The 12,246-nt window shown below is 41.7% G+C and overlaps 1 protein-coding gene across 3 annotated transcripts in view; it reads right to left on the bottom strand.

Annotated features, from left to right (window-relative positions):
• Positions 1 to 10,081, bottom strand: part of lrp6 (low density lipoprotein receptor-related protein 6) — a 53,073-nt gene extending 42,992 nt beyond the window's left edge. For all 3 annotated transcript variants that reach the window (XM_083999493.1, XM_083999494.1, XM_083999495.1), the window contains exons 1-2: positions 9,731 to 10,081; positions 5,377 to 5,773 (exon numbers count right to left, since the gene is read on the bottom strand). In XM_083999493.1, the coding sequence (XP_083855619.1) occupies positions 5,377 to 5,773; positions 9,731 to 9,800 (467 nt within the window). In that variant the 5' untranslated portion in view covers positions 9,801 to 10,081. The remainder of the gene's footprint in view (positions 1 to 5,376; positions 5,774 to 9,730) is intronic.
• Positions 10,082 to 12,246: the final 2,165 nt, after the last annotated feature.

The following is a 12,246-nucleotide window of genomic DNA, read 5'->3' as shown; positions in this document are numbered from 1 at the left end:
CGGAACACGATCCGTTCCAGACGCTTCTGCGCATGCGCTCTTCCCCCCTTCTTTTAGTTTACAGCGACACGGCGGATATGGATGAAAACAGAGATATTCTTTGTGAAAAACACAAGCACGTCGCAATGAATTCCCCTCTGTTCTGTTTCTGATTAAATTAAATGTAATGTGACCGATCAGTTAATGTAAAACATTTATTTATTGATGTAAATGTGGTGATTTCTGCTCCTCTGACCAGCTCCTCCTGAAGCTTCACTTTTCATTTACACAAACTAATCAATGAAACCATAAATTAATCTGCTCCTTTCTCCACCGGCATGACGACGTCTGGGTGACCGGTCGATCACAGGTTCGATCCCCTCAGCCGGCCGCTGCTGCCTCTGAGATGAGCCGAGCAGCGAGCTAACGTTAGCTCCCGGTGGCTACTCCCTGTAGCTCTGCACTTCTCCCCAAACTTCCCAACAGACGTCAGTTGGATAAACTGACCACAGATCAGGACTCTAAACTGTGACTTTCTCGCATGAAAAAATATTTAAAATGAATAAAGTGACGTTTTAACAGTTACAGCGACTTTTAGCTGCTATATTGCTAAGCTATCAGTTAGCATTGCTGCCGCATGCGCAGAAGCGTCTGGAATGGATCTTGTTCCGGGTACGGATCAGGCACTGACAAACTGTAGTAAACCTCAGTGTACTCAGTGTTTCCCACAGGATTTCAGAAGACCATGGCGCGACCGGGGGGGGGGGACTGCAGCGATATAGCGCTGCAGCTGAGCAATTAGTGCGTGTGTCTATGTGCAGGCAGAGATGAGGGATGGTGTTTTCTTTTTTTAAATAACCATGCTAGCGTTTCACCAGCTCTCAATTCTGCCAGTCAGCCTCGCAACCTGCTGCCTCTCTCGCGTGCGGGCGCACCGCATGTTGACACACGTGAGAAAAAAATTGAAAAAAAAAATTTTTGGATTTTTTTTTCTGTGTCGTTAATTAATGGGAAACACTGGTACTGCAGTAAACTGTAGTAAACTGTTGTAAACTGTTGTAAACTGTTGTAAACTGTAGTAAACTGTTGTAAACCTCAGTACTGCAGAAAACTGTAGTAAACTGTCGTAAACTGCAGTAAACTGTTGTAAACCTCAGTACTGCAGAAAACTGTAGTAAACTGTAGTAAACTGCAGTAAACTGTAGTAAACTGTTGTAAACCTCAGTACTGCAGAAAACTGTAGTAAACTGTAGTAAACTGCAGTAAACTGTAGTAAACTGTTGTAAACCTCAGTACTGCAGAAAACTGTAGTAAACTGTAGTAAACTGCAGTAAACTGTAGTAAACTGTTGTAAACCTCAGTACTGCAGAAAACTGTAGTAAACTGTAGTAAACTGCAGTAAACTGCAGTAAACTGTTGTAAACTGCCGTAAACTGCTCTGATCTCAGGACAGATCGTGACTGGGCGGAGGACAGATGTTGTCAGCAGCTGTTTGTCTCCAAACATCTGAGACACAGATCAACTGGAACCGTTTCTACAGGTGGAGTCACAGCTGCTGAACCAGAACCAGAACCAGAACCAGAACCAGGACAAGAACCAGGACAAGAACCTCCACTTCATCTCTTCTCAAACCAAACAGAGTTTTTTTCCTCCTCGTGTATCTGGCCTGTTGCTGCTGCTGCAAAAACAAAACAGCTGCCGCGGCAACAATGAGCCTTTGTCACACACACACACACACACACACACACACACACACACACACACACACACACACACACACACACACACAGAGAGAGACACACATACACGCAAACAAACACAACAACCCAGATCAGACGTATGTAACCCATTTTATGCCTCAGTGACGGACTCAGTTTGTGTAGCAGCCGTAATGAGACACACACACACACACAGAGAGATACACACACACGCACACACACACAGCGGGGGATGGGGGTGTGATCCCAGCTTCACCTCGTCCTGCCAGGTAACACAACCACAGGGTTTTCAAAATAAGACGCAGCTCTGGAGATTTCAAAATAAAACGCAACTCCTGGAGTTTTCAAAAATAAAACGCAGCTTCATTTCCAAAATAAAACGCAGCTCTGGAGTTTTCAAAATAAGACGCAGCCCTAGAGTTTTCAAAATAAGATGCAGCTCTGGAGTTTTCAAAATAAGATGCAGCTCTGGAGTTTTCAAAATAAAACGCAGCTCTGGAGTTTTCAAAATAAAACGCAGCCCTAGAGTTTTCAAAATAAGATGCAGCTCTGGAGTTTTCAAAATAAAACGCAGCACTGGAGTTTTCAAAATAAAACGCAGCTCCTGGAGTTTTCAAAATAAAACGCAGCTCTGGAGATTTCAAAATAAAACTCAGCTCTGCAGTTTTCAAAATAAAACTCAGCTCTGGAGTTTTCAGAATAAAACGCAGCTCTGGAGTTTTCAAAATAAAACGCACCTCTGGAGTTTTCAAAATAAAACGCAGCTCCTGGAGTTTTCAAAATAAAACGCAGCAATTGGAGTTTTCAAAATGAAACGCAGCTCTGGAGTTTTCAAAATAAAACGCATCGCTGGAGTTTTCAAAATAAAATGCAGCTCTGGAGTTTTCAAAATAAAACGCAGCACTGGAGTTTTCAAAATAAAACGCAGCTCCTGGAGTTTTCAAAATAAAACGCAACTCCTGGAGTTTTCAAAATAAAACGCAGCTCCTGGAGTTTTCAGAATAAAACGCAACTACTGGAGTTTTCTAAATAAAACGCAGCCCTGCAGTTTTCAAAATAAAACGCAGCTCTGGAGTTTTCAAAATAAATCGCAGCTCTGGAGTTTTCAAAATAAATCGCAGCTCTGAAGTTTCCAAATAAAACGCATCTCTGGAGTTTTCAGAATAAAACGCACTTCCTGTCGTCTCCAACTTCTCCTGTAACCGTGGAAACAGCAGAACGATCTCACAAACAGGAAATACAGATGTTATTATCATCCTCTTTTGGTGCCGTGGGGGCGGAGCCACTTCTGATTGGTTCACCTGTGTCTCGTGATGACATCCAACACAACAAACTACAACAACAACGACGACTCAGAGCGAGGACGGAGAGAGAGAGAGAGAGAGAGAAAGCAACGAGCCACTTTTATCTCTGACAGATCAAACAGAGGAGGACGAGTCTCTATGAATAGACTGAGAGAGAGAGAGAAACTCACATTTAAATAAACTCATGAATACATTAGAGCTTCTTTTATCTGAGTCCTGCTGGATTTACATCTAATCCTGCTGCTCTCTGGAGTGTGTGTGTGTGTGTGTGTGTGTGTGTGTGTGTGTGTGTGTGTGTGTGTGTGTGTGTGTGTGTGTGTGTGTGTGTGTGTGTGTGTGTGTGTGTGTGTGTGTGTGTGTGTATCATTGTTTTGGTAGGAAACGGACCAAGGGAGAGAGAGACAGGCCTTTCCTTCAAAATAAAAGCACCAAGCTAATAAAATGCGGTGAAACTTTTTAATTTAAGGAATATAATTTACAAGAAAGTCCCCGAGCCATTAAGTTTTTAACCTTTAGCTTTTATTGTATTACAAGTTAATGTCTATTTTATAAGTTTTATGTTGGTGAACACTTTTATTTTGGTGAATTCTGTGATTTCCGTCTCTGCTAGAAGACAGGAACCAAAACTTCAAGTCAAGTCGACATGTTTGTGAAACTAGATCTAATTCAAAGTCTGGCGGAGTCGAGACCCAGGTTGGGAAGCTGCTGAAACACAGTGGAGCTTCATAGAAACATGTTGCATTCACTTAAAGGGATAGTTCACCCAAAATTGAAATTTCACTCATTATCTACTCCCCCTCATGTGGACTAATGGGGCGTTCACACGCGTCAGGCGCTTCATTCGCGCTAGACCGTTAATTTTTGAACCGGTGATCTCAACCCGCTCTCTTTCCACGTCGATCGTGGCTGATATCACCACCGTTGCTGCACTGTACTACCGCTGTACAAGTCAGAAAACCACATGCCGTCGTGTCTGTGTTCACTGTGTGTGTGTTTTTCTTTGTTGTTTTTTTTGTTCACTACAATTAGCTTCTCCTTCATGTTGTTCTGAGTGTAAACAACCGTACAGAGAAGTGACGTCGTCGGCTTGAACTCGTCGCTGATTGGATGTCGTGGCGCGATGCCGCCTGAAAAGTTCAATATTTTCAACTTTATTTGCGCCGCCTCCGCCTGAATCGCGTGTCATCGCGCCATTTGCATTGATTTTCAATGTAGAGTTGCTGCTCCATCCGCGTCTATCGCGTTTGGTGTGAACGCCGCTTAAGGGGCTTAATAGTGCTCATCTGTAATGTCAGAACAGTTTCTCGGGGCTTCAATACAAGAGGGACATTACATACGAGCAGCATGGAGGTATTTGGATGTTTTTTGGTGTGTCTTTTTGTTACGAAGAAAAGTGAGCTCCGTTCTCAACCGTCATATGGACATGCAGTGCTGCACGGAGCCCCGCTGTAACTCAGAGAAGCCACGGAGGACTCTGAAACTTCTCCCAGCCCTTACGCCGGGATTCCACTGGATGCGGAACGATTCTGAAACAGGTCCGCTACGGAACGGCTGTGTACTCCGACTCCGTCAACTCACACCGGTTCCGTCCGTGATGTTGATGTCTGAAAACCTCCGAGCTGCTTACTTCAGGCCGGTCGCTGCCCATTACAACATTTTCAAGGTGTAAAGCAGGAAATATGCTCCGCTGTAAACATGGTGTATTTTATTTTGAAAATTAACCGGGTGTTTTATTTTGTATTTTGCCCGCAATTTCCTGTCATACACGACCTGCTCTGTGCTGCTTGATGCGCCGTGCTCCGCCGTACGGCAAAAATAGAAGCTCTGCGTGTTGCTCCGGCTGCCGGATGCCGGTGCCTATAACTAATAATAATGCAACGTAGCCTAACTAAATACGCGTATGAGTAATCGGAGAACAGTAGGCTGTTTACGCTACTTTTAAAAGGAGTAAAGTCATTTAAAACGAGGAGCGAGCCGAGCCGACACGGTGCAGCCCAGGACAGGTGCTGAAGTGCGGATGAGAGGAGTGGACAGACCGGGCAGGAGCAACCAGCCCAGAGGCGTCTCGTCAGTCCTCGGCCGTCTTTAACGTCACGAGACACCCGCTATATTTGCATAGAATATTTTTTGGCAACCAGAAAAACAATGTTTGACCCGGCGGTTAATTGGGACCGGCGGCAATTTGGGACTCGGCCCTTATTTGAAGTTTTACGGTAATTAATACGTAACGGCTCCGCCGCCATACCGGAGCGGATCTGCAGCCGTTCCGCATCCAGTGGAATTTAGGCGTTAGTCCACATGAGGGGGAGGAGATAATGAGGGAAATTTCAATTTTGGGTGAACTATCCCTTTAATTAGTTAGTTTTTACACTCACCCTCTCTCGGGGTCCAGGGCGATGGCTCGTGGCTGGTCCAGCTCCTGCCAGAACAGGACCTTCCTCAGCGCTCCGTCGAGCTCCGACACCTCGATGCGGTTGGTCTCCGAGTCGGTCCAGTACAGCTTCCTGCCGAGCCAATCACAGGCCAGGCCGTCGGGCGAGGCCAGGCCCGGCACCACCGTCTGCACCTCGCTGGCGCCCGACTGGTTGAAGACGGTGCGTTTGATGGCCTCCTCGCTCACGTCGCTCCAGTAGATGAGGCCCAGCGCGTACACGTAGTCCACGGCCGCGGCGTCCTCCAGCCCGCCCACCACCACCGTGGCGTTGGCCTTCTCGTGCGCCGCGTCGACGAGCCGAAGGTCCCGGCGGTTCGCATACAGCAGCAGAGGCACAGCTGGGTAAGAGGGGGGGGGGGGGCGGAGTATTTGTATGTATTTATTTGCTCCATAATAAAAGACAATTACAAAAAAACAGAAATGAAACAAGAATAGTAAGTGCGGGAGAGGTTAAAAAACCCTATACACTGCAAAAACTCTAAATCTTTCCAAGAATATTTGTCTTATTTCTTGTCAAAATGTCTCATTTCTAGTCAAAACTAAACTCTTTCCACTTAAAATAAGACTCATCACCTAAAAATTAACTTGTTTTTAGATCATTTTCACTTGTTTCAAACTAATTTTCACTTGAAATAAGTAGAAAAATCTGCCAGTGAAAGCAAGTTGTTTTGTGTTTGTAATAAGAAAGAAAAACTTGCTCCACTATCAGATTTTTCTACTAATTTTAAGTGAAAATCTGCTTGAAAGAAGTAAAAAGTGTCTAAAAACAAGCTACTTTATAATGCGATGAATCTTATTTGAAGTATTAGATTTGTTTTGACCAGAAATGACATTTTGACTAAAAATAAGACAAATATCCTTGGTAAGATATTTGATTTTTTGCAGTGCAGAAGATAAATCAACAACAACAATAGGAGAAAGCAACAACAAATAACAACAAAAAAGAAAGCAATACAAGTGCCATTTTATAGCACACACTCAAAGAAGTCAGAAATAAAAACATGGGTGTGTATAAATATAAAATAATTGTGTTTAACTGAGTGAGTGTATGAGCATGTAAAGAGATAATGATCCAATGACAAATATACTGGAAAGAAACTATTAGGAACCTTGATTTAACAGGTTTAAGCTTTCAGTCTTAACTTAAGAGTTAAAAGTATTGAGGGATGAAGATAATTTAACTACATGAAGATGAGAATTCCAAAGTGTGGAGCCTCTGGAAGCAAAAGAAAACTGAGTGTGTGTAGTGCAGCAAAAAGTCACACAGGTGGGTCAGGACAGAGGTTCACAAACTGTTTTACATCAACGACCACGGACCCACACTGGACAAAACGTTGAAGCTAACACCAGAAATACACAAATACTTGTTCTGAGGCTGAAGAATGATACTTTTTTAGTCGGCGTATGTTCAGTTTTGTGAATTTTTGGAATTATTGTAGAGAAATTTCTGGAAAAAACTGATACAATTTCTCCAAAAACATTTAAACATTTCTAGAAAAAGTGTAAAAGAAAAAGTAAAGAGAAAATTTTTATTTAAAAAAAAGTGGCAAAAATTCTTTAAAAAAAGAAGAGAAGTAACAAAAAAAGTTGTAAAAATTCAAAAAAAAAAAAAGTAAATAAATAAATAAAAAGTGGTAAAAATTCTAAAAGACAGAAAAGAAAAAAGTAGCTAAATAAAAGTTGTAAAAATTCTAAAAAAAAAAAAAAAAAAAGTAAAGAAAAAAGTAAAAAAAAAAAAGTTGTAAAAATTCTATTAAAAAAAATAAAAAAGTAAAGAAAAAAGTAAAAAAAAAAAAAGTTGTAAAAATTCTAAAAAGAAAGAAAAAGTAACAATAATTTAAAAAAGCAGTGGTAAGCTCAATATGGGACGACTTGGAGTACGACCCACAGGTAGAAAAGAGTAAACGGAACCTGATGAGGACTGATGGGAACATTATGGGATGGATGCAACTAAAAGGGAACAAGTTCATCTTCAGAGGTCTGTAAAATATAAACTAAAATAAAAACTACAACTAAGACTCAATAAAAACCAGTCAATTCCTCTAAAATAAAAACTAAACTAAAACTGATTCACCACTTGTTGAACTCCGTTAAAACTAAACTAAACCAGTATCTCGCGCGACACCGGTGCAAATCTCACGGACGCAGATTTGGACGAACCAGGAAGAGCAGTGAACTGAGACACTGGGAGCTTCCGCTACAAACAAGCTTATTAAAATATAGACTTATTTTATTTTTATCAGAACAATTTCTCATGTCAGGGCTTCAATACAAGACGGACATTACATACGAGCAGCATGGAGGTATCTGGATGTTTTTTGGTGTGTCTTTTTGGACGAAGAAGAAAAGTGAGCTCCGTTCTCAACCGTCGTATGGACATGCACTGCTGCACGAAATTTCAATTTTGGTTGAACTATCCCTTTAACATGTTATAAACACAACTTTCTACAGAAGAAATCAACTTTCATCCTGATGTTATTGATCCGATCAGGTCTGAATCCTCAGTTTATCAGTAATTTCCCAGCTTGGGATCAATAAAGTATCTATCTATCTATCTATCTATCTATCTATCTATCTATCTATCTACACACTGATCAATACCTGACAAAATATGGCAAAATAAAAGTATTTTTCAGCCGCAAACCTTTGGTTTGTTACTGGTTTTATGGACAATAATCAGCAGATCGATCAATAATGAAAACATCCTGAGCTCCTGGGCTGAAAAAGACTTTTATTTTGACATATTGTGTCAGGTATTGATCAGTGTGTTTGTTATTGATCAGACTAGATAGATAGATAGATAGATAGATAGATAGATAGATAGATAGATAGATAGATAGATAGATAGATAGATAGATAGATAGATAGATAGATCCAGGTTCAGTCCAGTGGGTTTAACATGTTTTAACACAACTTTCTACACAAGAAATAAACTTTCACCCTGATGTTATTGATCCGATCAGGTCTGAATCCTGAGTTTAGTCTGATCAATAACAAATACACTGATCAATACCTTTCAAAACAAAAGTCTGTTTCAGCCTCAAACCTGAACCTTTAGTTTGTCACTAGTTTTATAGACAATAATCAACAGATTAATCAATATTAATAATAATCCTGAGTCCCAGTTCAATATTAACTGATCGAAATGAAGATGAATCAACAGAAATCAGTGTCTGAGTTATTGATCAGTGATTATTGATCAGTAGTTTTAACAGAACCAGGTTCAGTCCAGTGGTTTAACATGTTTTAACACAACTTTCTACACAAGAAATAAACTTTCATCCTGATGTTATTGATACGATCAGGTCTGAACCCTGAGTTTAGTCTGATCAATAACAAATACACTGATCAATACCACACAATATATCAAAATAAAAGTCTGTTTGCTCCAAAAAACCAGAACCTTTAGTTTTATAGACAATAATCAACAGATTAATCCATAATAATAATAAAAACAAGACATCCTGAGCCCCAGTTCAATATTAACTGATCAAAATGAACAGAAATCAGTGTCTGAGCTACTGATCAGTGATTATTGATCAGTAGTTTTAACAGACCCAGGTTCAGTCCAACATGTTTTTAACAAACTCTCCCTGTGTCCTGGTTGTGTTATAGTTTATACTGTTGTGTTATAGTGACCTAAGTGTGTGTTGTGTGTCTCTCCCTACACACACACGGACACACAACACACACAGGTAAAGGTGAGTGCAGCAGCAGCAGCAGCAGCAGCAGCAGGTTCCGTGTTTTCCATCAGCAGCTTTGTGTTCACTCTGTAGCTGCTTTAGCCACCTAGCATCTGTTGTGCTAACAGCTCCATAAACTCTCCAACACTTCACACAAACTTAGCCGCTTAGCAGCCGCTGCAGCTCGGCCGAACCCCTCCACCTTCCCCCGGTCTATAGGCTAAACCCCCTCTAACCCGCCTCGGTACCGGGGGAAACCGGCCTGTTTTTCTCCTCTTCTCTCCTCCCCCTCCTCCTCCTCCTCCACCACCACCACCATCTCTCCTCCCTGCTTTATGCTACATGCTAACATGCTAACGATGCTACAGCGGCTGGTTGTGGCTCCCTTCCCCCGCAGCAGGAGCGCTCTGCCCGGGGGAGAAGCAGCACCGCAGCCCGCAGGCGGACACTGGGCCTCGGTTCTGATTTCTGATTCCTCCGCATGTTAATAAAAGCTGCTTTGTTTTGTACCAAACACACACACATTAGGAGTTAAAGTGTGTAGCCTGTAGTGTGTGTGTAATGTGTATGTGTGTGTAGTGTATGTGTGTTGTGTAGCAAGGCCACACTCACCTCGTATGAGCAAACAAAAAGTAGACAACAGCAGCAGCAGGCTCCGCAGCGCACACACACAGACACCCATCTTCCTCTGCTTCTGGCCCCGGTTCGAGGCCCTCAGCGCCCGCTGCCCATCGCTGCGGCCGCGGCCCCCGGCGGAGGAAGGAAAACAACACAAAGCAAAGCGCAAACCCCCCCCCTCCCCCCGGCGGGTCTGGGATCAGTATTATTATCTGTATTATTATTATTATTATTATTCCTCTGAGTGTTGTTGCTGCTGCAGCAGTGGGATCACACGGTGTCCGCTGCTCCCATCCTGCTGCTGGATCAACTCTCCGTGTCTCACATTGTCCTGCAGGAGATCCGTCGTCTCCTTCCGCTGTGAGGAAGCTGCTGCTCCCCCCGCCCCCTCCTCCTCCTCCTCCTCCTCCTCCACTACCACCTCCCCCCACCTCCTCCTCCTCCTCCTCCTCCTCTGCTCCGCTGTTTCTATTGTTGTTCTGATTTCATGCTCTCCTCCAGCCAAAGATAATGTTACTACACGATAAACAACACGGAGAGCTGCTGCGGCTGCAAGGGAGAGGAGGAGAGGAGGAAGAATGGGAAGAAGGAGAAGGAAAGGTGGAGAAGAAGAGGAAGAAAAGAAGTAGAATAAGAAGAAAAAGAAAAGTGGGAGAAAAAGAAAGGGAGAAGAAGGAAAAGAAGAGGAAGAATGGGAAGAAGGAGGAGAAAATGTGGAGAAGAAGAGGAAGAAAATAAGAAGAAGAAAGAGAAAAGAGTGAGAAAAAGACAGGGTGGAGAAGAAGGAAAAAAGAAGGTGGAGGAGAGGAAGAAAATAAGTAGAATAAGAAGAAAAAAGAAAAGTGGGAGAAAAAGAAAGGGAGAAGAAGGAAGAGAAGAGGAAGAATGAGAAGAAGGAGGAGAAAAGGTGGAGAAGAAGAGGAAGAAAATAAGAAGAAGAAAGAGAAAAGAGTGAGAAAAAGACAGGGTGGAGAAGAAGGAAAAACGAAGGTGGAGAAGGAGAGGAAGAAAAGAAAAGAGGGAGAAAAAGAAAGGGAGGAGAAGATGGAAAATAAGAAAAAAGAAAAAGAGGAAGAAAAAAAGTAGAATAAGTGAGAAAAATAATGAAAGAGTGAGAAAAAGAAGAAGAAAAGAAGTAGAGGAATAAAATGAAGGAGAAGAGGATGAAAAGGTGGAGAAAAAGAAGATAAAGAAAAGAAGTAGAAGAAAAGAGGGAGAAGAAGAAAAGGAAAAGAAGAAGATGGAGGAGAAGAAGAAGGAGAGGAAAAAAGAAAAGGGAGAAAAAGAAAGGGTGGAGAAGGAGAAGAAGAGGAAAAGATGGAGAAAAAGAAGAAAAGGAGAAGAAGATGAAACGGAGGAAAAGAAGGAGAAAAAGAAGAAAAGAGGGAAAGGAAGAAAAGGAAAAGAAAAAGATGGAGGAGAAGAAAAAGAAAAGAAGAAGATGGAGGAGGAGAAGAAGGTGAAGAGGGAGAGGAAGTTCACACTCACATTCCTGCAGAGTTTACTACAGTCACACACACACACAGCAGGAAACACCACAGCACATTGACACCTTGGCCTCACACACACACACACACACACGCACACGCACGCACGCACGCACGCACGCACGCACGCACGCACGCACGCACACACACACACACACACACACACACTTTTTAAATGTGCTTTAAGTCAAAGTCAGAGTCAGAGTAAATGTCTTATTCTCCACATCAATGAATGACTATAATTTTTTCTAAATGAATGTAAGGAGCTTTTAACTCTTGTTAGTGAGAATGAACTCTTTGAAAGCAGCTGCACTGATGTGCTGCTTTTAGGGGTTAGGGTTTCCTTCTTTGACAAACACAGCTTGTGTCCAATAGGATTTTACAGGGTATCCGCAGGGTCTTAAAAAGTCTAAAAAAAGTCTAATATTTGAAAATCTAAATTTTAGGCCTTAAAATGTCTTAAATTTGTTGAATTATTGTGTTCAAGTCTTAAATAACTTTATACAGGTCTTAAATTTTCTTATGCCCACCATGGGGCGAGCATTTCACTCGCATTTGCCCCTAAAAAAATACATGTGCGAACCGGGAAAATCACAAAAAAGAAAGATCACAACCTGCGATCGTTCAAAAACTACAAATCCCACAATTCTCTGGCCTAAAAATAAAAAGTTTAAATGATTGATCTGGAAGTTTAACCTAAAACTTAAAATGTGAGGAGGGTTAAAAAAAATACTTAATAGTCACTAGGCCAAAAACAAACCAACAATTCGGAATTAAAACAAATCATAAAATCAATCAAATAGAAAACAACATAGGCTAAGGCTATTTGTCTGTAATAAATGTCTCAGTTCTATAAACAACCTGTAGATGATCACATCCTGATATAAATCAATATGAGAGTCCATCAAACAAAACTAACCTGAGAAAACCTTCAGATTATATAAATATTATCGGAGAAATAAAGAAACTGAACGATCTGCTGTTATTATCTGATCTATAACTGAGATATTATAACACTGAGCT

This window comes from Trachurus trachurus (genome assembly GCF_905171665.1).
Source record: "Trachurus trachurus genome assembly, chromosome: 23".
Classification (NCBI taxonomy): Eukaryota; Metazoa; Chordata; class Actinopteri; order Carangiformes; family Carangidae; genus Trachurus; species Trachurus trachurus.
This window is presented reverse-complemented; position numbering and strand designations above follow the sequence as displayed.